Source organism: Bombina bombina, chromosome 12, assembly GCF_027579735.1.
Source record: "Bombina bombina isolate aBomBom1 chromosome 12, aBomBom1.pri, whole genome shotgun sequence".
Lineage (NCBI taxonomy): Eukaryota > Metazoa > Chordata > Amphibia > Anura > Bombinatoridae > Bombina > Bombina bombina.
The window spans coordinates 102,166,890-102,193,847 of record NC_069510.1 but is presented as its reverse complement, the minus strand read 5'-3'; the positions used below and the strand labels follow the sequence as shown (position 1 = coordinate 102,193,847).

Here is a 26,958-nt window from a genome sequence, read left to right as displayed (position 1 = left end):
AGCTGGCTTTGCTTTTCTAGAAGGCTTGGATTTATTCCAGACTGGAGATGGTTTCCAAACTGAAACTGCTCTTGAGGATGAAGGATCAGGCTTTTGTTCTTTGTTGAAACGAAAGGAACGAAAACGATTATTAGCCCTGTTTTTACCCTTAGATTTTTTATCCTGTGGTAAAAAAGTTCCTTTCCCACCAGTAACAGTTGAGATAATAGAATCCAACTGAGAACCAAATAATTTGTTACCCTGGAAAGAAATGGAAAGTAGAGTTGATTTAGAAGACATATCAGCATTCCAAGTTTTAAGCCATAAAGCTCTTCTAGCTAAAATAGCTAGAGACATAAACCTGACATCAACTCTGATAATATCAAAAATGGCATCACAGATAAAATGATTAGCATGTTGAAGAAGAATAATAATATTATGAGAATCATGATCTGTTACTTGTTGCGCTAAAGTTTCCAACCAAAAAGTTGAAGCTGCAGCAACATCAGCCAATGATATAGCAGGTCTAAGATTACCTGAACACAGATAAGCTTTTCTTAGAAAGGATTCAATTTTCCTATCTAAAGGATCCTTAAACGAAGTACCATCTGACGTAGGAATAGTAGTACGTTTAACAAGGGTAGAAATAGCCCCATCAACTTTAGGGATTTTGTCCCAAAATTCTAATCTGTCAGACGGCACAGGATATAATTGCTTAAAACGTTTAGAAGGAGTAAATGAATTACCCAAATTATTCCATTCTCTGGAAATTACTTCAGAAATAGCACCAGGAACAGGAAAAACTTCTGGAATAACCACAGGAGATTTAAAGACCTTATCTAAACGTTTAGATTTAGTATCAAGAGGACCAGAATCCTCAATTTCTAAAGCAATTAGTACTTCTTTAAGTAAAGAACGAATAAATTCCATTTTAAATAAATATGAAGATTTATCAGCATCAACCTCTGAAACAGAATCCTCTGAACCAGAAGAGTCATTAGAATCAGAATGATGATGTTCATTTAAAAATTCATTTGTATAAAGAGAAGTTTTAAAAGATTTTTTATGTTTACTAGAAGGAGGAATAACAGACATAGCCTTCTTGATGGATTCAGAAACAAAATCTCTTATGTTATCAGGAACACTCTGAACATTAGATGTTGATGGAACTGCAACAGGTAATGGTACATTACTAAAGGAAATATTATCTGCATTAACAAGTTTGTCATGACAATTAATACAAACAACAGCTGGAGGAACAGCTACCAAAAGTTTACAGCAGATACACTTAGCTTTGGTAGTTCCAGCACCAGACAGCGATTTTCCTGAAGTATCTTCTGACTCAGATGCAACGTGAGACATCTTGCAATATGTAAGAGAAAAAACAACATATAAAGCAAAATTGATCAAATTCCTTAAATGACAGTTTCAGGAATGGGAAAAAACAGAATTTATGTTTACCTGATAAATTACTTTCTCCAACGGTGTGTCCGGTCCACGGCGTCATCCTTACTTGTGGGATATTCTCTTCCCCAACAGGAAATGGCAAAGAGCCCAGCAAAGCTGGTCACATGATCCCTCCTAGGCTCCGCCTACCCCAGTCATTCGACCGACGTTAAGGAGGAATATTTGCATAGGAGAAACCATATGGTACCGTGGTGACTGTAGTTAAAGAAAATAAATTATCAGACCTGATTAAAAAAACCAGGGCGGGCCGTGGACCGGACACACCGTTGGAGAAAGTAATTTATCAGGTAAACATAAATTCTGTTTTCTCCAACATAGGTGTGTCCGGTCCACGGCGTCATCCTTACTTGTGGGAACCAATACCAAAGCTTTAGGACACGGATGAAGGGAGGGAGCAAATCAGGTCACCTAAATGGAAGGCACCACGGCTTGCAAAACCTTTCTCCCAAAAATAGCCTCAGACGAAGCAAAAGTATCAAACTTGTAAAATTTGGTAAAAGTGTGCAGTGAAGACCAAGTCGCTGCCCTACATATCTGATCAACAGAAGCCTCGTTCTTGAAGGCCCATGTGGAAGCCACAGCCCTAGTGGAATGAGCTGTGATTCTTTCGGGAGGCTGCCGTCCGGCAGTCTCGTAAGCCAATCTGATGATGCTTTTAATCCAAAAAGAGAGAGAGGTAGAAGTTGCTTTTTGACCTCTCCTTTTACCGGAATAAACAACAAACAAGGAAGATGTTTGTCTAAAATCCTTTGTAGCATCCAAATAGAATTTTAGAGCGCGAACAACATCCAAATTGTGCAACAAACGTTCCTTCTTTGAAACTGGTTTCGGACACAGAGAAGGTACGATAATCTCCTGGTTAATGTTTTTGTTAGAAACAACTTTTGGAAGAAAACCAGGTTTAGTACGTAAAACCACCTTATCTGCATGGAACACCAGATAAGGAGGAGAACACTGCAGAGCAGATAATTCTGAAACTCTTCTGGCAGAAGAAATTGCAACTAAAAACAAAACTTTCCAAGATAATAACTTAATATCAACGGAATGCAAGGGTTCAAACGGAACCCCCTGAAGAACTGAAAGAACTAAATTGAGACTCCAAGGAGGAGTCAAAGTTTTGTAAACAGGCTTAATTCTAACCAGAGCCTGAACAAAGGCTTGAACATCTGGCACAGCAGCCAGTTTTTTGTGAAGTAACACCGACAAGGCAGAAATCTGTCCCTTCAGGGAACTTGCAGATAATCCCTTTTCCAATCCTTCTTGAAGGAAGGATAGAATCCTAGGAATCTTAACCTTGTCCCAAGGGAATCCTTTAGATTCACACCAACAGATATATTTTTTCCAAATTTTGTGGTAAATCTTTCTAGTTACAGGCTTTCTGGCCTGAACAAGAGTATCAATAACAGAATCTGAGAACCCTCGCTTCGATAAAATCAAGCGTTCAATCTCCAAGCAGTCAGCTGGAGTGAAACCAGATTCGGATGTTCGAACGGACCCTGAACAAGAAGGTCTCGTCTCAAAGGTAGCTTCCAAGGTGGAGCCGATGACATATTCACCAGATCTGCATACCAAGTCCTGCGTGGCCACGCAGGAGCTATCAAGATCACCGACGCCCTCTCCTGATTGATCCTGGCTACCAGCCTGGGGATGAGAGGAAACGGCGGGAACACATAAGCTAGTTTGAAGGTCCAAGGTGCTACTAGTGCATCCACTAGAGCCGCCTTGGGATCCCTGGATCTGGACCCGTAGCAAGGAACTTTGAAGTTCTGACGAGAGGCCATCAGATCCATGTCTGGAATGCCCCACAGCTGAGTGACTTGGGCAAAGATTTCCGGATGGAGTTCCCACTCCCCCGGATGCAATGTCTGACGACTCAGAAAATCCGCTTCCCAATTTTCCACTCCTGGGATGTGGATAGCAGACAGGTGGCAGGAGTGAGACTCCGCCCATAGAATGATTTTGGTCACTTCTTCCATCGCTAGGGAACTCCTTGTTCCCCCCTGATGGTTGATGTACGCAACAGTTGTCATGTTGTCTGATTGAAACCGTATGAACTTGGCCCTCGCTAGCTGAGGCCATGCCTTGAGAGCATTGAATATCGCTCTCAGTTCCAGAATATTTATCGGTAGAAGAGATTCTTCCCGAGACCAAAGACCCTGAGCTTTCAGGGATCCCCAGACCGCGCCCCAGCCCATCAGACTGGCGTCGGTCGTGACAATGACCCACTCTGGTCTGCGGAATGTCATCCCTTGTGACAGGTTGTCCAGGGACAGCCACCAACGGAGTGAGTCTCTGGTCCTCTGATTTACTTGTATCTTCGGAGACAAGTCTGTATAGTCCCCATTCCACTGACTGAGCATGCACAGTTGTAATGGTCTTAGATGAATGCGCGCAAAAGGAACTATGTCCATTGCCGCTACCATCAACCCGATCACTTCCATGCACTGAGCTATGGAAGGAAGAGGAACGGAATGAAGTATCCGACAAGAGTCTAGAAGTTTTGTTTTTCTGGCCTCTGTCAGAAAAATCCTCATTTCTAAGGAGTCTATTATTGTTCCCAAGAAGGGAACCCTTGTTGACGGGGATAGAGAACTCTTTTCCACGTTCACTTTCCATCCGTGAGATCTGAGAAAGGCCAGGACAATGTCCGTGTGAGCCTTTGCTTGAGGAAGGGACGACGCTTGAATCAGAATGTCGTCCAAGTAAGGTACTACAGCAATGCCCCTTGGTCTTAGCACAGCTAGAAGGGACCCTAGTACCTTTGTGAAAATCCTTGGAGCAGTGGCTAATCCGAAAGGAAGCGCCACGAACTGGTAATGTTTGTCCAGGAATGCGATCCTTAGGAACCGATGATGTTCCTTGTGGATAGGAATATGTAGATACGTATCCTTTAAATCCACCGTGGTCATGAATTGACCTTACTGGATGGAAGGAAGAATAGTTCGAATGGTTTCCATCTTGAACGATGGAACCTTGAGAAACTTGTTTAAGATCTTGAGATCTAAGATTGGTCTGAACGTTCCCTCTTTTTTGGGAACTATGAACAGATTGGAGTAGAACCCCATCCCTTGTTCTCTTAATGGAACAGGATGAATCACTCCCATTTTTAACAGGTCTTCTACACAATGTAAGAATGCCTGTCTTTTTATGTGGTCTGAAGACAACTGAGACCTGTGGAACCTCCCCCTTGGGGGAAGTCCCTTGAATTCCAGAAGATAACCTTGGGAGACTATTTCTAGCGCCCAAGGATCCAGAACATCTCTTGCCCAAGCCTGAGCGAAGAGAGAGAGTCTGCCCCCCACCAGATCCGGTCCCGGATCGGGGGCCAACATTTCATGCTGTCTTGGTAGCAGTGGCAGGTTTCTTGGCCTGCTTTCCCTTGTTCCAGCCTTGCATTGGTCTCCAAGCTGGCTTGGCTTGAGAAGTATTACCCTCTTGCTTAGAGGACGTAGCACCTTGGGCTGGTCCGTTTCTACGAAAGGGACGAAAATTAGGTTTACTTTTTTTGCCTTGAAAGGCCGATCCTGAGGAAGGGCGTGGCCCTTACCCCCAGTGATATCAGAGATAATCTCTTTCAAGTCAGGGCCAAACAGCGTTTTCCCCTTGAAAGGAATGTTAAGTAGCTTGTTCTTGGAAGACGCATCAGCCGACCAAGATTTCAACCAAAGCGCTCTGCGCGCCACAATAGCAAACCCAGAATTCTTAGCCGCTAACCTAGCCAATTGCAAAGTGGCGTCTAGGGTGAAAGAATTAGCCAATTTGAGAGCATTGATTCTGTCCATAATCTCCTCAAAAGGAGGAGAATCACTATCGACCGCCTTTATCAGATCATCGAACCAGAAACATGCGGCTGTAGCGACAGGGACAATGCATGAAATTGGTTGTAGAAGGTAACCTTGCTGAACAAACATCTTTTTAAGCAAACCTTCTAATTTTTTATCCATAGGATCTTTGAAAGCACAACTATCCTCTATGGGTATAGTGGTGCGTTTGTTTAAAGTGGAAACCGCTCCCTCGACCTTGGGGACTGTCTGCCATAAGTCCTTTCTGGGGTCGACCATAGGAAACAATTTTTTAAATATGGGGGGAGGGACGAAAGGAATACCGGGCCTTTCCCATTCCTTATTAACAATGTCCGCCACCCGCTTGGGTATAGGAAAAGCTTCTGGAAGCCCCGGCACCTCTAGGAACTTGTCCATTTTACATAGTTTCTCTGGGATGACCAACTTGTCACAATCATCCAAAGTGGATAATACCTCCTTAAGCAGAATGCGGAGATGTTCCAACTTAAATTTAAATGCAATCACATCAGGTTCAGCCTGTTGAGAAATGTTCCCTGAATCAGTAATTTCTCCCTCAGACAAAACCTCCCTGGCCCCATCAGACTGGGTTAGGGGCCCTTCGGAAATATTATTATCAGCGTCGTCATGCTCTTCAGTATCTAAAACAGAGCAGCCGCGCTTACGCTGATAAGTGTTCATTTTGGCTAAAATGTTTTTGACAGAATTATCCATTACAGCCGTTAATTGTTGCATAGTAAGGAGTATTGGCGCGCTAGATGTACTAGGGGCCTCCTGAGTGGGCAAGACTCGTGTAGACGAAGGAGGGAATGATGCAGTACCATGCTTACTCCCCTCACTTGAGGAATCATCTTGGGCATCATTGTCATTATCACATAAATCACATTTATTTAAATGAATAGGAATTCTGGCTTCCCCACATTCAGAACACAGTCTATCTGGTAGTTCAGACATGTTAAACAGGCATAAACTTGATAACAAAGTACAAAAACGTTTTAAAATAAAACCGTTACTGTCACTTTAAATTTTAAACTGAACACACTTTATTACTGCAATTGCGAAAAAACATGAAGGAATTGTTCAAAATTCACCAAATTTTCACCACAGTGTCTTAAAGTCTTAAAAGTATTGCACACCAAATTTGGAAGCTTTAACCCTTAAAATAACGGAACCGGAGCCGTTTTGAACTTTAACCCCTTTACAGTCCCTGGTATCTGCTTTGCTGAGACCCAACCAAGCCCAAAGGGGAATACGATACCAAATGACGCCTTCAGAAAGTCCTTTCTAAGTATCAGAGCTCCTCTCACATGCGACTGCATGCCATGCCTCTCAAAAACAAGTGCGCAACACCGGCGCGAAAATGAGGCTCTGCTTATGCTTTGGGAAAGCCCCTAAAGAATAAGGTGTCTAATACAGTGCCTGCCGATATTATTATATCAAAATACCCAGATAAAATGATTCCTCAAGGCTAAATATGTGTTAATAATGAATCGATTTAGCCCAGAAAAAGTCTACAGTCTTAATAAGCCCTTGTGAAGCCCTTATTTACTTGCTGAATAAACATGGCTTACCGGATCCCATAGGGAAAATGACAGCTTCCAGCATTACATCGTCTTGTTAGAATGTGTCATACCTCAAGCAGCAAGAGACTGCACACTGTTCCCCCAACTGAAGTTAATTGCTCTCAACAGTCCTGTGTGGAACAGCCATGGATTTTAGTGACGGTTGCTAAAATCATTTTCCTCATACAAACAGAAATCTTCATCTCTTTTCTGTTTCTGAGTAAATAGTACATACCAGCACTATTTCAAAATAACAAACTCTTGATTGAATAATAAAAACTACAGTTAAACACTAAAAAACTCTAAGCCATCTCCGTGGAGATGTTGCCTGTACAACGGCAAAGAGAATGACTGGGGTAGGCGGAGCCTAGGAGGGATCATGTGACCAGCTTTGCTGGGCTCTTTGCCATTTCCTGTTGGGGAAGAGAATATCCCACAAGTAAGGATGACGCCGTGGACCGGACACACCTATGTTGGAGAAAATGCCAAGGAACAAGCTTCTAGCAACCAGAAGCAAAGAAAAATGAGACTTAAATAATGTGGAGACAAAAGCGACGCCCATATTTTTTTAGCGCCAAATAAGACGCCCACATTATTTGGCGCCTAAATGCTTTTGGCGGCAAAAATGACGCCACGTCCGGAACGCCAACATTTTTTGCGCAAAAGAACGTCAAAAATGACGCAACTTCCGGCGACACGTATGACGCCGGAAACAGAAAAGATTTTTTGCGCCAAAAAAGTCCACGCCAAAAATGACGCAATAAAATGAAGCATTTTCAGCCCCCGCGAGCCTAACAGCCCACAGGGAAAAAAAGTCAAATTTTTAAGGTAAGAAAAATGATTGATTCAAATGCATTATCCCAAATATGAAACTGACTGTCTGAAAATAAGGAATGTTGAACATCCTGAGTCAAGGCAAATAAATGTTTGAATACATATATTTAGAACTTTATTAAAAAAGTGCCCAACCATAGCTTAGAGTGTCACAGAAAATAAGACTTACTTACCCCAGGACACTCATCTACATGTTTGTAGAAAGCCAAACCAGTACTGAAATGAAAATCAGCAGAGGAAATGGTATATATATATAAGAGTATATCGTCGATCTGAAAAGGGAGGTAAGAGATGAATCTCTACGACCGATAACAGAGAACCTATGAAATAGACCCCGTAGAAGGAGATCATTGAATTCAAACAGGCAATACTCTCCTCACATCCCTCTGACATTCACTGCACGCTGAGAGGAAAACCGGGCTCCAACCTGCTGCGGAGCGCATATCAACGTAGAATCTAGCACAAACTTACTTCACCACCTCCATAGGAGGCAAAGTTTGTAAAACTGATTTGTGGGTGTGGTGAGGGGTGTATTTGTAGGCATTTTGAGGTTTGGGAAACTTTGCCCCTCCTGGTAGGAATGTATATCCCATACGTCACTAGCTCATGGACTCTTGCTAATTACATGAAATAAATACTGTTTAACCATTTAATAGTATTATCAACTACTTGATAAACTTGCTGACATTTGTGCTTTACTAAGGTTGTTACAGCATCCAATCTTAGTTACAAAATCAGCTACAAATTATATATTAGAAAGTGGAATTGGAACTTTGTTACATTATTACAGTAAGGGGGGTGGTTCTGATTTCTGCCCACAAGCAGAATCCTGGTCTTCTGACAAAAGTTCCCCATAAGAAAATGAGTCTGAGTCAGCCAACTCTGACTCTTTATTTAGCTGCAGAACTTGTTTCTGCTTGGAATGACCAGCGGTCTGGTCAGAAACCTTACTTCCCAGAGATATACTCTTGTGCTTACCTGAACATGGCTTCACCCCCAACACCTCCTTTATCTGGGAAAGTAGTTCTCCAAATCAGGGGAAAAATCCAAATTACCTCCATGAGATGTACATACTGGAGAAGGGCAAGTACCTTGAGAGGTAAAAGACGGTACTATAGGTTGAGTGATAGTAATACCCTCTGCGTAACTATGACATAACTGTGCAGGAGGGCAAACCTGAACAATTTTGCAGAGTAGGACTTATATCCAGAGATCCCTCCTCTGAAGGAGTAATCTGATTAAGTGGAGTGGGGACAGGTTATGGAATATATTATGACAGAAAATAAAACAGGCACTAATCTGTAATAACTTGACCTTTAACATTTTTAAATTGACAAAATAAAATATTAAAATACTCAAATAGCAGGCATTTGTTGTGCTGAAAAACAATACACTGCATAAACTAATGGTTAAACCAAGTGACAATAACAATTATACTATATGCCACACACTGTATTAAATATAAGCAAAATATGGTCTTAAATGTAAAATGTCCTACACAATAACAACTCCAGTTAGGACTGGGAGACTGACTACTGTAGAAAAAGCTCCTGATGTGCAGGTAAAAAGATCTATATGAAGAATCTTGAGGACACATAGGAGTCGATTTAACAAGCAGCGGATGCTTCTTCAGAACCCGGTGCTGCTCCTTAACTTCTCCGCCACCTTTTAGGTTGATTGATACCCGCCGTTGAGCAGGTGGCGGCACTAGAAATACTTGTGCAATGTTAAATTTAGTGAGGTCCGCTCGACCCTACATAAATCTACCCCTAGACTAGACTTAGGAAATCATTTGATGAAATGACAAACAGACACTTCTTTTTTTTACTAAAAGAATAGACTTTATTAAGCATTGTAAGTCTTTCTAACAGCAAACCAAGCTCCTTCATGAAACATTCCTAAACATTCTGCATTTTTAGGTCACCTTCTCGGCAACGAACAGACATTACCAGATTTAAGCCGCTCTAACTTACATTGATAAACTATGGAGATGCTGGGAGTAGGGATTACAGGATGGGAAGATTTGGGAGATAGTTACACATTAACCATCCACTAAACAGGTGACTAGCAGAGGGGGCAATTATTAACAGGGAAGAAAATATAATCAAATGTAATTTTTTTTTTTTTCATTGTAAATAACAAAGACAGTTTCTGTTAAACATGAATTACTAAACAAAGATCATTGCGGTGACAGGTTTGCCTAGCTAGTAACAAAAAAATAAAACTAAATGGTCTGAAATCAAGAAACCTATTTAATAGAAAGCAGAAGTCTATATTATCAGGTACAACAGGGAGCGGGCTTACAATATATATATTCATACGGTGAAAGTCAGCAATATCTTATGTCAAACAATTGTTTTGTTACTTCTTGAAAGATCATTAGCAATTAGTTACCACTAAACCAGGAAAAAAGCATAATATTACAATTACATGTGCAGCAGATACAGATGGGTCAGGTGGTCAGGTTTACACCCTAAGGTCTTAGGTGCAAGTATATTTTTTTTATTATTTTTTTAAATATTTTTTTCTTATGTTCACATCTGAAGAAAAAAAAAACCTGTTAGTTTTTTTTAATCTTTTTTTTTAAAAACATAACATCTAAAAACCCCTTAAAAAGACACAAAGATAATTAAGAAAACAAAGTACTAGCTTTTAATTCAGGACCACTATGCGCCCCTGAAACAATAAAATAGTTGTATATGAAAAAAAAGTGTAAGTGAACAAAAGGAGGAAAGCAGAATTCAGGTGTTATTGTATAACAAGTCAGACCACTTCTTGGTGTCAGATTTAGTTTTACTATGCAAGTCAATATCATTCTTTACGCTAACTATGGGAATCAAAGAATTTCCCTGGCTTAAAAGAACATTAAACCCAAAAATTTTCTTTCATGATTCAGACAAGAGGATAACATTTTAAACAGCTTTCTAATTTATGTCTATTGTCTAATTTGGTATCCCTGCTGAAGAAGAAGCAGTGCACTACTGGGAGTCAGGCAGGCCCATTTATCAAGCTCCGTATGGAGCTTGAAGGGCCGTGTTTCTGGCGAGTCTTCAGACTCGCCAGAAACACAAGTTATGAAGCAGCGGTCTAAAGACCGCTGCTTCATAACCCTGTCCGCCTGCTCTGAGCAGGCGGACAGGAACCGCCGGAAATCAACCCGATCGAATACGATCGGGTTGATTGACAGCTCCCTGCTGGCGGCCGATTGGCCGCGAGTCAGCAGGGGGCGGCGTTGCACCAGCAGCTCTTGTGAGCTGCTGGTGCAATGTTAAATGTGGAGAGCGTATTGCTCTCCGCATTTAGCGAGGTCTTGCGGACCTGATCCGCAGTGTCGGATCAGGTCCGCAAGCCCTTTGATAAATGGGCCCCAGGGTGAACAAATGGCATGAGGAATCTATGTGCAACCACCAATTACAAACTAGCTCCCAGTAGTGCATTGCTGCGCCTAAGCCTACCTAGGTATGCATTTCAACAAAGGATACCAAAAGAACAAAGATAATTAGATAATAGAAGTATTTAGTAAGCAATAGAATCATAAAAGTTTACTTTTGACTTTACTTTTCTTTTAAGAATGAGCTGGAAAGTGAAGTGATACATACTCGATAGTCACTTCCGTCAGGGAACAGTGAGCCATAAGAGGTGTCATGTATGTGAAAGAGTGGGGAGGACAATGAGAGACAAGGTCTTGCTTTAATAAGTGCAAATTGCACGGCACACAGCTCATCAAAGTTCTCTGCTCCCTTTCACTGACTCACTAAGAACTATTTGCCCCATCTGGCTTTCTATAGAAGGATATCTAATATAAGTCTTTCAGGAGTGCGAAGCACTCGGATTTTAAGGATCCCTCTTGACAAGAGCACAGATGACGCAGGTTCATTTGCTTCATTTTACCTGAGCTCAGGTGCAGTTATCCTTAAACATTGCTGTGCAACTTTCGGTGGCTGAAGTTGGGGACCACTCTGAATACTGGGGGTCATTGGGAAAATACAATTGATACACAACTTTAATAATGTTTATAATAAAGAACAACCCCCCCAATAGCCCTAAAGTAAAATCTATTGTGGTAAGTTTAACATTGATAGCAAGAAATACAACTTTCTAAGTAACATGTGCTTTATAGGTTTAAGCTAGCAGTTCATGTTCATGGATTTATCAAAAAATAAACATGTTATAGCATAGATGTCATGTGTAATGTTTTAAACATGGCAAACAAAGATTAGAACTGTTTTTTTCTTTAACCCAAATAACAAAAATATACCTCAGGGGGAGGCTTTTTAAAATTTTCAATAGATATTGAGTTTTTGGTTTCTAACATTTTAAAAGCCAACATGTTTACTTTCAGAAACAAAGAGAAAATAAAATACTTTTAAACGTGTGTAGCTTTAAGCAATAATGTGGTACAAAGAAGATAAGTCATTAACTTGATTCAAATTCATAGTATGGTTAGTGAGAACATTATAACATGCTACGGTGAGAAAGCCTGACATTTCGTTTCTCACCAGGTACATAATGTGTACAAACCACAAAATAAAATTAAAATGTAGACAGCCTTACAAATAAGGTGTATTTTATACATCAGAAAATCATGTCATTAATTAATGGCGAATATTTACGAATAATCTACTTGATTAAAATTAGTCTTAATTGTGAAATGCAGTATTTAAAAATAACCAAACAAAAGTATTAAGTAACAGCATTAAAAAAAAAAAAAAAAAGTTGATACCTTGTAAGGGGGTGGGACGGTAGTTTCCCCCCAATGAAATAGTAGGACAGATTCCCACCCTTATTAAATATTAGTGCCCTCACCAGATGAGCTGGTGTTGAACATGGGGCACAGTGTCACTATCCACGGCAATAAGGAATTCTCCAAGACGGTCGAACTCAAGTCCATTCCGTGGCAAAGGTGATTTACGGAGTAAGTAAAGGGAAATTCATCAATTTCTGGGTCACTTTACACCCAGGATGTGTCTGATCACGATGCGTAAAAGAAAAGGTCCCGAAAGCTGGGCACCATTTCATGCCAACATCAGATGAGAAGAATAGATTGCTTCCAAATCTGTCTGTGCATCTCAAGCTAGGAGCAGTGCAATGTCCAAGCAGATTACATTTATGGTAGTATATCTTGAAACAAGTTTCCAATGTTTGAGACCTCACATTATTCTAATATCATTGGAAAACAAGGCAAAAAAAATTAGAATGAAGGGCTATCTTTTAAGCCACAACACAAAGATAATTTATTACCAGCCTGGCTGCCAAAGAGTGCTGAGGTGCAGTGCGTACCATTGTGTGGCTTGGCAGTCAAGGGGTTAATCCTGTGTGATGCTGGAGAAATATTCAGAGCTCTGTAATGTCAACATTATGTCTAGAAGTCAACTGAGGAAAAGGACAAATTTATTTGCCAAAACTACAGCTTGTAGGATAAAAGTGACAACATGTGTACCCTAATATTTGGATATACAATTAATCCTGTTGGCTCACTTGGTATATTATCCTACTGGAATTTTGGAAAATAATTAATCTGTTTTTAAAAACTGTAATGTGCCAAAGCATTTGCAGCAAATGCTACATTTCTAGACAAAGAACATCAAATTGCATTCCACGTGGGTACTCCCAGCATCCTTTCCATCTGCAAGAGCAGCAGGTCGGTCTTAAGTGTGAGTACAGAAGGAAGCAGTGCCAACTGGCTTGAGATGGGCACTGTGATTCTTGCAAAATGTAAAAGGAAAATACACAAGTTAGCATATAGGATATCTAATGGACAGATGGCTCTCCCAGTTACTGACAAAGAGACTGCATCAGAAGCACCATTGCAATGGGAAACAGCTCAACCTGAGCTACTGGTGATATTCTGTAAGCATTTTATCTTGTGCCAACCTAGCACACTTAATCACAGGTCGCATATGGGCCAGAGATATAGAGGCACAAAAAAGCCTGAGCACCTAAAACACAGGACAACCACCTGTGTATCAAAAAAGACCCCTAAAAGGATTGTCTCAAAACCCCTTTTTTAGATTTATAATCAGGAGACAGAAAGATCTCGGCGTAATAGTACTGGTCACCAGTGATTTTGTCTAGAACAGACATGGCTGCCCTCTGCTCTAGTTTTTGTAGTCCCAGGAAGCTAAGATAAAAACGTGGACATGGTTAGGAAAGATATATGTTATTTATGTTTTTCATAGTCGTACATTTATATGCGACCCTTAAAGTGATGGTAAAATCCTATACAGTCCTAAAAACGAAGGCAATCTTCATTCATGAGTTTTAAATAACTGTGCAAAAGGTACCTTTATTTTGTGGCAGCTTCACTGCTAAACTTGTGCACCTCCGCCAGCCGCAGCACAACTCATTTTTTTTAATTGAGGTGACTTTTCCATCTCTTACTTGATAGCCGTGCTAGCCATATGCAGCGAATGGAGCTGTTTAGCAGTGAAGAACTAAAGGTACCTTTTACACTTTTTTTAAAACTCATGATTGCCTTTATTTTTTTAGCGCTGCTAAATCCTAGAATTTTTTTGAAACACTAGGATTTAAAATCACTTTGAGGCTTCAGTAGTCTTATAAGGTCACTGAATTTCTAACCAGGAAAAAACTCCAAAACAACATAACCCCTTCTTGTGTTATACCCATACTCATGTATTAACAACAAGGATATATTTTTAGACAAGGACATCTAAATAATAATAAACAATTATAGATAGATCTACTTTATCAAAGTAGACAAGAAACATGGGGGCATCTATAAATTCATTGCATGTGTATAGAGAAACTGTTTCATGCATTTATATCAGTTTTGTCTAAATCTTATTTGATTTATGTAATGTTGGCGGTTAGGACTGTTTTTTTGTCACTATCAGAAGTTTCTGTCTCCAGACCAATAAAAAAAAAAAAAAAAAAAAAAAGGAGTACACAGTGACATAACAATTAATTTTAAAGTTACAAAATGTTGTGGACTAATGATCTTCTGAAGAAAAGAAAACTCAGGAGAAGCATAAGTATAGATGAATACCAACATTGAGGGAAGGTTAGGTGTGTTGCTGACCCTGAGCCAAACACATGTTGCAAGTCTCCTTTAGACAAACAATGGGTTTACAGGTCTCGGAAATCTCCACACACTTCAGACAAGACTTAAAGCTAAAACAGTGGTCGGAACACTTACTTGCGTCTCTGCGTCATTGGAAGGCTTTGCAAAGTGTTGCAGAGAATGTCTTGAGCTAAGGGAAAATTCTACTCACTCTCATGTGCTAACAGTATGGGACTATTTGAACTTATATTATTATGATACATTTTACAACCAACCCAGGATCCTGGGAGCCACTGGCTCCAAGTATTTTAAAACTGGCTCATAACTTTTTGGGTTATTCTCCATATATCTATTTACAAATCCCACTGTCTGGCTCCTAAAAATTCTTACTGGCTCCTAATTTGTAAACAGATTTGTCGAGCACTGCATTAAGGTATGTAAATACCACCTTTAACTAATCAGATTTTAACTTAGCAATGAACACACACTGCTGATATCTATAGACCTGTTATTTTATTAGCTCTTTTCTTTTTTTTAAAAAGCATGAAAACCTAATTAGTTAATGCAGCTTTAACGCTAACTATCTTTAAGGCCTGAAATTTAAGGATATGGCTGTGCTCCAGAAACTTACAAGTGACAAAACAGAAAACTCACAGAGGAGCTGCGTATACAGTGTTATTCACAAGCGGTCATGTGCATTCGTTTACATAAACAAATAGTTATAGTTAAGGCTGCGGGCAGCGGAATTCAGCTCTTTTCAGAGCCTAATTTATTAGTGTGAAAGTACAACACACAAAACCGTTGCAAATCAAGACCGTTGTATTTTCACCATAAATAAATCCGGCTCTGAACAGAGCTAAATGCCACTACCCATGGTCATAGTCAGCATTCTTTATATGAACAAATGCTGAATGCACATGCCTATTAACAAGGATATTACCACCTGAGATACTCAATTTACTGGAATATGCCAGACAGAAATCTACTATATCAGTTACTTTATCATTTTTTTTATTATTATTATTTGTGATTTTTTTATTGGGGGGGGAACTAATAAATATCAGTTTGTTGTCAGATTAAAATACCTGGTCCCTTATATTCCATTACATTATGCTAATTATTTTCAGAATTTCAATTTATTGGCATAAAGTTCGCTTTATTTTATTCCCCAGGTTGCCAGAACAGAAGCACATGACCACAGGGTAGCTTCGGTAGTTACAGGGACAGATCTGGAGCAGCACTTTGAAGCCTTTCAAGCAGAGAAGAAGTAGAAGAGTAGTTTTTTTTTGTTTTTTTTTACTTAAGCCAAATGACAAAGAAACCATTTTTTTTTTTTTCTTTTTCATTTGGAGAGCTGAGCTTTGAGAATGGTTTCCAAGCAGATTGCTGGATGTGAGAGCTAAGTGTACTCTGCATATACAAGTCCATAATAAAACGTTTCAGAATCACCACAATCCTCTCCCCAGCAGCGTTCCAGAGGAATACTGGTTCTGCCCAGGATGCAAATGTGGCCTTACCTAAATATATATTTATAGGTTACATAAATAGATCTCTCTCTGCCCCTCTCTGTACATAAAGCCTGTGCACAAATGTATGCATATTCACAATATACATTGCCAGTCTAGTCAGACGAGCTCTGGACACGTCATCAGCATGTACAGATCTATGGCATATGCCAGTAGAGGATACGTTATGCATACATACATACATTCATTCACATTCCACCCTAATTAAAACTGGGGATTTATCCTGTGCTGCTAAAGCACTGCATTTCTGGACCCTATGTCAAACTAAATATTAAAGGTGCTCTAGATAAACGCTCATACAATGTTACAGAGTACAAAAACACTTTGCCAAACGATTGATGCATCATTAGAAAACTAAATTAGGCTAAATCATAAGCTTAGAGCTAGACTGTTAATTGATCGCCCTGTTTTGCCAGCAGACTGCAGTAAAAAAAGAAAAAACTTTAAAAAAAAAACAAAAAAACTACTGGTCTTTGCAGTGGGTTTACAGGACAAATAACGAGGAAATAAAACCAACATTTTAGATGATGCTACGTGTGGTGCCTTCCTCAGGTGAAGCCATTTTAAGAGGTAAAGTGTCATTCAATACTCAATAGCATTATAGAACGGAGCTTGTTTGCTTTCAAAAGATCGAGACGAGCTCCCAAATCCCAAACCATAAAATCTGTATCTTTAACAAAATGGTCCAGCGAGAGCCAGGTTAACACAGGCTTCACCCCAACCAGATGGCAGGAAAAATCTGCCAGCGTCAGCCTCCTTCCTCAAATTCTTCTTTGTACAAAGGCCGTATTTATATATATATATTTATATATGTACATATAAAAAATAATGTTATTAAAATTCAGAAAAAAAGTTCCACATTATCTACAGGATCTGGTGGTCGGGCAGTGGCGTTTCTCATTGGAGGTAGGAGAGGGTGGAGATTAAGGTAGGGACAGTGTCCAGTAACAACCAGTGGTTAACATCAACATAAAATGTGGTTAACAAACAGCTGGTTGGTTAATACTGAGTTGACTGCACTCAAGGCAAATGTGTCCTTATTGTTATGTGATGGAGGTGAACTCTGCTTTCTTCACTCCTGTTAGTGAAAGAGACACCAGGTATCTGCAGGCCAAGGTGAACATCCAGATTGGATCAAGTCTTTATAGAAAGTTGTACATTGCATCTCTCTCTTCCCCGTGTCTGGGAAATCAGTGCCTTATGATATGACCAAGACATGTTGGACTTCTTTACTGAGAAAGGAAGGACATCACTAGAGGTTTGAAATAATAACCAGCAGCTGGCATCAGATATATACTCATTTACTGGCTGCTAAGAATTTTCAGTTCCTCTCTTCAGTACCAAATATATCTGGCAAGGATCTGAATATCAGACCACCAGGTCTCTGTGGCACCAGAGAGAGGAACAATGCTGAGAGCAGAACTGTGCAAGTCATGGCAAATTTCAAAACAAATTCTGAAAATTATGTTACGCAAATCCTGTTGTAAAGAAATCCCATGCTCTATGGTTCAATATATTGTTTGCTGTACCTCTCTCCACCACTCCCCTCCTCCTGCCTGAATGTTTGCCCATTGTGTCCCTGGGCTGCTTACTCCTCCTTCTGGAGGGCTGTTGGACCTAGCTTGTCATCTCGGCAAGTGTTGTTGCCATCTCCCGCCAACCCTGTGAAGTGTGAGGAATTGCCATTGCTACAGGGGTCAATGCAATCTCTGGATAAGGCACAAGCTAAAGTTTGAGGAGCTGATTCCTCTTCTGTGGCAGTGCTTCCACTGGTCCCGTTCACCTGAGAAGGACTGCGTCCATTACCAGAAGCACCATCAGTCGATCCCTGAAAATAATAAAGAATACATATAGATTGTGCTAATAAAAGGGGAGATAAGCTTAACTGCAACAATTAATAAAGTGACATCAGTCAATTTTCATTTTTTTTAAAAAAATATGTTACTTGAGTAAGAAAAAATTGCTGGACAATACAACATATGAAACAATTCTGTATAGCAATAAAGATAATTGAATTAAAATCAAATTTACATTTTTGGTAAAGTCCTTACAGTTCTAGATGAAGCAGAAAGTATGTTAAATGTCCTTTGGTGTGGGTGAAGTTTATTAGCTAGGTGAGATAACCCACTAAAAAGCCTAGCACAGGACTTAACCAACACCTGGGATTTCTTAACACCTGCCAATCCCTTCACTGGCTTCCTCTTGCCTCTAGGATTAAACACAAAATTCTCACTCTGACATACAAAGCCCTCAACTGCACTGCTCCCCCCTATATCTCAGACCTTGTCTCAAGCTACTCTCCCTCCCGTCCCCTTCGCTCTGCTCATGATCTCCTACTCTCCTCCTCTCTTGTTACCTCATCACACTCCCGTTAAACAGGACTTCTCCAGACTGGCTCACATCTTGTGGAACTCTCTGCCTCGCTCCACAACTCTCCCCTAGTTTTGAAAGCTTCAAGCGCCCCCTACAGACTCTACTGTTCAGGGATGCATACAACCTACACTAATATTTCTTTACACCAGTTCCTTTCCTCCATTGCTATGCCCTGAACCCCCTTAGCATGTAAGCCTAAGAGTCCAGCTGTTTGTTGATCACCTTCTTAAGAGCTGACTACAACAGTGCAACTCTTGGCACGGCCCTCTACCCATTTGATCCCTATAATTGTTTTGTTGTACTCCAAATTTGTTTATAGTGCTACAGAATCTGTTGGCGCTCTACAAATAACCAATAATAATAAATAATAATATCAGACATAAACAGGAAGAATGATATAGTCTGACATTGGTAGATTGTAAAGTATTTATGCTTGTGATATACATATAGAACAATAGGGGAATCAGTTACCCAATGTGTATTTATGTATTTGTAAGATAACGGTATTCTGTGTGGTATAATTGTGGGAAGTGAAAGGGGAGAAAGGTGCAGGGGAGAAAGAAGGTAAGACAACGATTGTGCAGATCTGTGTAATGTGATTACAGGGGGTTTATGCTGTTTAACGTGTTTTTAGTGGCCTTCCATCTCATAAGAATTATTCTCATGAGTACCGATTTCGCCTGTCCTGTAGAAGTGGGCGAGCAAGGTATCAACTTGGTTTTTCCATAGGGTGAGAGTAGGTGTCTCCTGTGATTTCCATCTTTGTGGTATCAAGATCTTGGCACTACTAACCATTACGTAAAGTAGTGAAGTTTTAGCTTCATCATTGAGGTTTGGCAGGTTGTAAAAAAAGAAGTGTCTGGCTTATTGGAATTTGAGAGGAGAGTGTTTTGTTCATGTGTGTTATTGTGTTTCCAATACGTCCTTAGTTTGTTACAGGACCACCAAATGTGTAAAAACAAAATTTATGCTTACCTGATAAATTTATTTATTTCTTGACACGATGAGTTCACGGATCATCTAATTACTATTGGGAATATCACTCCTGCCCAGCAGGAGGCGGTAAAGAGCACCACAGCAAAGCTGTCAAATATCACCTCCCTTCCCTCCAACCCCCAGTCATTCGACCGAAGTAAAGAAGAGAAAGGAAGCAACAAGGTGCAGAGGTTTCTGAAGTTTATAACATACCAACAACCTGTCTAAATAACAGGGCGGGCCGTGGACTCATCGTGTCAAGAGTCCACGGATCATATAATTACTATTGGGAATCAATACCCAAGCTAGAGTACACAGATGATAAGGGAGGGACAAGACAGGGAACCTAAACGGAAGGCAGCACTGCTTGAAGAACCTTTCTCCCAAAAGCGGCATCAGCCGAGGCAAAAGTATCAAATTTATAGAATTTTGAAAAAGTGTGGAGAGGACCAAGTTGCAGCCTTCCAAATCTGTTCCACAGAAGCTCCATTTTTGAATGCCCAAGAAGAGGAAACAGCCCTCGTAGAATGAGCCGTAATTCTCTCAGGAGGCTGCTGTCCAGCAGATTCATAGGCAAAGCGAATGATACTCTTCAGCCACAAAGAAAGAGAAGTTGCCGTAGCTTTCTGTCCCTTACGTTTCCCTGAGAATACCATAAACAGAGCAGAAGACTGACGAAAATCCTTAGTCGCCTGTAAATCGAATTTTAGTGCATGTACAACGTCCAGATTGTGCAGAAGCCGTTCCTTCTGAGAAGAAGGATTAGGACACAAGGAAGGAACAACAATCTCCTGATTAATGTTCCGGTCTGAAACTACTTTAGGGAGAAACCCTAATTTTGTACGCAAAACCCCCATATCTGAATGAAAAATGAGGTAAGGGGATTCATACTGTAATGCCGAGAGCTCTGACACTCTACGAGCAGATGAAATAGCAACAAGAAACAAAACTTTCCAAGATAACAACTTAATATCTAAGGAATGCATAGGCTCAAACTGAGCCCCTTGAAGAACCTTAAAGGGACACTGAACCCAAATTTTTTTCTTTTGTGATTTAGATACAGCATGAAATTTTAAAGGGACATTCAACACTGCCCACAACATTAATCTATGTTTCAAAACTAAATAAAACGATCAAGCTGCAAGGTGCCCCCTTTCTCTTACTTACCACCTTCTCTGTTGAATCGTCATTGTTATCTTCCAAATTGGTGTCCTAATATGTCTTCCTAACTCCCCCCACCGTGACGTCTTCGCCTTCTTTCTCAAACTAGCAGCCAATGAGAGCCCATTCCCCGGACTGCAATCCAAGCGCGTTCACGGCCGTTAGCGCATGCGCAATATACTAGGAACACTAAAAGCGGAACCAAAATAATCAAAGTTGTTTCCGTTACGCTGATATTACTTACAGTAAGATAATCGGAACGGAAACAACTTGGGTTATTATGGTTCCGCTTTTAATGTTCCTATTGTATCGCGCATGCGCTAACGCCCGTGAACGCGCTGGGATTGAAGTAGGAGAAATGAGATAGAACTGCCGGCTAGTTTGAAGAAGACAAGCTGTACGTCACAGTGGGGGGAGTTAAGCAGCCATATTAGGAGACAAATTTTGAAGTTATCGATGAGGATTGAACAGTGAAGGCAGTAAGTAAGAGAGAGGGGGAACGTTGAAACTTACTCTTTATACTTAGTTTAGAAACTTAGATTATTGTTGTGGGCAGTGTTGAATGTCCCTTTAAGCAACTTTCTAATTTACTCCTATTATCAAATTTTCTTCATTCTCTTGGTATCTTTATTTGAAATGCAAGAATGTAAGTTTAGATGCCCATTTTTGGTGAACAACCTGGGTCGTTCTTGCTGATTGGTGGATAAATTCATCCACCAATAAAAAAGTGCTGTCCAGAGTCCTGAAAAAAAGCTTAGATGCCTTCTTTTTCAAATAAAGATAGCAAGAGAACAAAGAAAAATTGATAATAGGAGTAAATTAGAAAGCTGCTTAAATCTGCATGCTCTATCTGAATCACAAAAGAAAAATATGGGTTCAGTGTCCCTTTAAGAACTAAGTTAAGACTCCAGGGAGGAGTAACTGGTTTGAATACAGGCCTGATCCTGACCAAGGCCTGACAAAATGATTGCACGTCTGGGACGTCTGCCAGACGCTTATGTAAAAAAATAGACAAGACAGATATTTGACCCTTTAGGGAACTTGCTGATAAACCCTTCTCGAAACCTTTTTGGAGAAAGGACAGAATTCTAGGAATCTTAACTCTACTCCAAGAGTAGCCCTTGGATTCACACCAATATAGATATTTACGCCATATCTTGTGGTAAATCTTTCTAGTCACAGGTTTACGAGCCTGAATCATGGTCTCAATGACCGAGTCGGAAAATCCATGCTTGGATAAAATTAAGCGTTCAATCTCCAAGCAGTCAGTTTCAGAGAAACTAGATTTGGATGAAGGAAAGGCCCTTGAAGTAGAAGGTCCTTCCTCAACGGAAGTCTCCAAGGTGGAAGAGATGACATGTCCACCAGGTCTGCATACAAAATCCTGCGAGGCCACGCCGGTTCAATGAGGATCACTGACGCCCTTTCCTGCTTGATTCGAGCAATGACCCGAGGTAAAAGAGCGAACGGAGGAAATAGGTATGCGAGACTGAAATTCAAAGGTACTGCCAGAGTGTCTATCAGTACAGCCTGAGGGTCCCTTGATCTCGACCCGTACCTCGGGAGCTTGGCATTCTGCAGAGATGCCATGAGATCCAATTCTGGCTGACCCCCATTTGAGAATCAGGCTGGAAAACACTTCCGGATGGAGCTCCCAATCACCCGGGTGAAAGGTCTGTCTGCTCAGGAAGTCCGCCTCCCAGTTGTCCACTCCTGGAATGTGGATCGCCGACAGACAGCAATTGTGGGTCTCTGCCCACTGAATGATCTTGGCTACCTCTGTCATAGCCAAGGAACTCCAAGTTCCTCCCTGATGGTTGATGTAAGCCACTGAGGTTATATTGTCCGACTGGAACCTGATGAACCGGGCCGAAGCTAACTGAGGCCAGGCCAGGAGAGCATTGAAGATTGCTCTCAGTTCCAGAATGTTTATGGGTAGAACAGACTCCGACCGAGTCCAAGAGTCCATGTTCCCTGAGCCTTTAGAGCCCCAGACTGCTCTCCATCCCAGAAGGCTGGCATCTGTTGTCACAATCACCCAAGAGGGTCAGCGAAAGCAGGTTCCCTGGGAGATATGATCCAGAGACAACCACCAAAGTAGAGAATCCCTTGTCTCCTGGTCCAGCTGTAATCGCGGAGACAGATACGCATAATCTCCGTTCCACTGCCTGAGCATGCTTAACTGCAGAGGTCTGAGGTGGAAACGGGCGAACAGGATGATGTTCATTGCCACTACCATCAGCTCCATGCACTGAGCCACTGATGGCTGAGGAGAGGACTGAAGTGCTAAGCAAGAATAAAAAATCTTTGATTTCCTGACTTCTGTCAGAAAAATCTTCATTGATAAGGAATCTATTATGGTTCCCAAGAAAATTTCCCTTGTATTTGGAACTAAGGAATTCTTTTCCAAAATCACCTTCCATCCGTGAGACCGCAGGAAAGATAACAACATTTCTGTGTGAGATCTTGCTTGTTGAAAGGAAAGCGCCTGAACTAGAATGTCATCCAGATAAGGTGCCACTGCAATGCCCCGCAATCGGAGCACCGCTAGCAGAGATCCCAGAACCTTTGAGAAAATTCTGGGAGCTGTGGCAAAATCGAATGGAAGAGCCACAAACTGGAAGTTCTAGAAATGCAAACCTTAGAAACGTGTGTATGGGAACATGCAGGTACGCGTCCTTTAAATCCACCGTTGTCACCAAAGGAAGAATGGAACGAATAGTTTCCATCTTGAAGGACGGCACTCTGAGGAATTTGTTTAGACTCTTGAGATCTAAAATCGGTCTGAAGGTTCCTTCCTTTTTGAGAACCATGAACAGTTTGGAATAGAACCCCAGACCCTGTTCCTGCATTGGAACAGGAACTATCACTCCCAGGTCGGAGAGGTCCTGAACACAGTGTAAGAACGCCTCTCTTTTTTGTCTGGTCTACAGATAATCTTGAAAGCAGAAACCTGCCCCTGAGAGGAAATGTCTTGAACCGCCCAGGGATCCTGAACATCTCGAACCCAAGCCTGAGCAAAGAATGAAAGTCTGCCCCCACAAGATCCGGTCCCGGATCGGGGGCAGACCCTTCATGCTGCTTTTGATTCAATAGCAAACTTTTTGGATTGTTTTCCCTTGATCCAAGACTGATTGGGTCTCCAAGAAGGCTTGGACTGCTCCTGCTTGGAATTTCGAAAGGAACGAAAATTACTTTTGTCCCTTTTGTTTATTTCTCTTATCCTGAGGGAGGAAATGTCCCTTTCCTCCCGTGATGTCAGAAATTATTTCCTTCAACCCCGGCCCAAATAAAGTCTTTCCTTTGTAAGGAATTGCCAAAAGTTTAGACTTAGATGACACCTCCGCAGACCAAGATTTTAACCATAAAGCTTTGCGGGCCAGTACGGCAAAACCAGAAATCTTAACTCCCAGCTTAATAACCTGAAGGGAAGCATCCGTGATAAAGGAGTTGGCCAACTTAAGGGCCTTTATCCTATCCTTGATTTCTTAGAGGGGAGTGTCTGCCCAAATAGATTCAGACAATGCATCAAACCAGTATGCTGCCGCACTAGTGACAGTAGCAATACAATCCGCGGGTTGCCATTGTAAACCCTGGTGTACATACATCTTCTTGAGTAACCCGTTTAACTTCTTATCCATAGGATCCTTAAAGGAACAACTATCCTCTATAGGAATAGTAGTTTTCTTGGCTAGCGTGGAAATTGCCCCTTCCACTTTGGGTACCGTCTGCCAAGATTCCTTGATAGAATCAGCTATAGGAAACATCTTTTTAAATACAAGGGATGGAGAAAAAGGGATACCCGGTCTCTCCCATTCTCTCAGTAGCTGGATCTGGTACAGTAAAAACGTCCACTATGGAAGGTACATCAAAATATTTATTTAGCTTACTGGATTTTCTAGGATTGACAACGAATGTGGTGTCGCTGTCATCCAGTGTAGCTAAAACCTCCTTAAGTAACAGACGGAGGTGTTCTATCTTAAACCTGAAGGATACAACTTCAGTATCAGCAGGAGGAATTACACTGTCTGAGATTTCACCTTCAGATGCTACCGAAGTATCCTCCTCCTCAGGCTTCTGGGAGGGTGCATTCGAAATAGCAACAACTGTGTCAGTAACCTCACTTACTGAATGCTTACGTTTCCTCTTGCGCTTTCCCTGCAGCATGGGAAAAGCAGACAACACATCAGAGACCGCAGAGGACATGAAGGAAGTGATGTCTTACAATGTAACTCCAGGTGGAGTTTCAGAGGAAGCGCAGGGCGCTGCATGAGTGGGCGATAAAATTTTGGACACTTGAGGAGAAAGCTGCGGTATATATTGAACATTGTCGTTAGACTCCTGAGCAGAATCCGCCTTAAACAATGTTGGCTCAGAAAAAAATCTATCCCTGTAATTTAAAGTTCTCTCAATACATGAGGAATAGAAAGGGATAGGTGGTTCCACATTAGCATCAAAACATAAAGAACAAGTAACATTTTGCAAGGCTTCTTGGTCCATTCTGACTCACAATGGAACAAATTACCACAAAAAAATACTTACATTTTTAATAAAAAATTAAAACACAAAAAACGTTACTGTCACTTTAAATTTTAAAACGTAACCTTTTTTTTATTTTTTTTGTAGTAAGTAACTAAATAGTGTTATGCAAGTACTACTGACAACCTCTACACCTCAGCTTAGCTTTGCTGAGGTGCCTACCTGCCCTGCTGATACTGGATAGTATATCTCCAGTAAAAGATCCAGAACTCGACTTGCAGTATAATGAACAGCTGTCCGGTCCTAAAAGCACAGTTTTAAAACTTATCATGCGCTTTCCTGTCTGAGACTGTTATCTGCACACTCCGGTTACAGTAAATGAAGGGGAAAATGGCGCGCTACAGCAAACTGTCGCCTCATTTAGCCCCGCCCATCGTGGGCGTCTAAACAATTAACCTCCCGGTCGGCATACTTTAAAGTCAAGCCACCGGGAGAAGTGAAACCACATAAAATGAGCCTTTTTTGTTTTAATCCTCAGCCCCAGTGCCTGCAATAACCATACTGCCATTATATGTTCCCCTAAACATATAGGAGAAAATTGTGTTACCTCATAAATCTGCCAGGCAGCAAGGCAGCTCACTAGGTTTGAGAGGTCTTCTCCCTCACATGGACCTGTGGAAAAAGAGATAAAGACTGAGTAATCTTACTCAGGCTTTCAGTATTAGGGCAGCATTAACTACATGGGAGGCGCAGTGAGAATTATGTCCCACAAGTTCCCATTGCTTGAAAGCCACCACTGGTCTACTGAAGAGACTGATATGGACTACTGCTACACCCTAGAACAAAACAGCATAATCTTGCACTACTTAAAAAATAATAAAATCTTGCTTGAAGAATCGTTTCTAACACTTAACTTTACCACTTCCTTGCTCTATCGTAGGCAAAGAGAATGACTGGGGTTGGAGGGAAGGGAGGTGATATTTAACAGCTTTGCTGTGGTGCTCTTTGCTGCCTCCTGCTGGGCAGGAGTGATATTCCCAATAGTAATTAGATGATCCGTGGACTCATCGTGTCATTAGAAAGAAAACAGAATTTATGTTTACCTGATAAATTACTTTCTCCAACGGTGTGTCCGGTCCACGGCGTCATCCTTACTTGTGGGATATTCTCTTCCCCAACAGGAAATGGCAAAGAGCCCAGCAAAGCTGGTCACATGATCCCTCCTAGGCTCCGCCTACCCCAGTCATTCGACCGACGTTAAGGAGGAATATTTGCATAGGAGAAACCATATGGTACCGTGGTGACTGTAGTTAAAGAAAATAAATTATCAGACCTGATTAAAAAAACCAGGGCGGGCCGTGGACCGGACACACCGTTGGAGAAAGTAATTTATCAGGTAAACATAAATTCTGTTTTCTCCAACATAGGTGTGTCCGGTCCACGGCGTCATCCTTACTTGTGGGAACCAATACCAAAGCTTTAGGACACGGATGAAGGGAGGGAGCAAATCAGGTCACCTAAATGGAAGGCACCACGGCTTGCAAAACCTTTCTCCCAAAAATAGCCTCAGAAGAAGCAAAAGTATCAAACTTGTAAAATTTGGTAAAAGTGTGCAGTGAAGACCAAGTCGCTGCCCTACATATCTGATCAACAGAAGCCTCGTTCTTGAAGGCCCATGTGGAAGCCACAGCCCTAGTGGAATGAGCTGTGATTCTTTCGGGAGGCTGCCGTCCGGCAGTCTCGTAAGCCAATCTGATGATGCTTTTAATCCAAAAAGAGAG

The 26,958-nt window shown here is 41.2% G+C and overlaps 1 protein-coding gene across 1 annotated transcript in view; it reads right to left on the bottom strand.

The window, feature by feature from the left end:
• Positions 1–11,640: 11,640 nt before the first annotated feature.
• Positions 11,641–26,958, bottom strand: part of FAM120C (family with sequence similarity 120C) — a 214,320-nt gene continuing 199,002 nt past the window's right edge. The window contains exon 16 of the mRNA XM_053695997.1: positions 11,641–18,017. Within this exon, the coding sequence (XP_053551972.1) occupies positions 17,778–18,017 (240 nt within the window). The 3' untranslated portion in view covers positions 11,641–17,777. The remainder of the gene's footprint in view (positions 18,018–26,958) is intronic.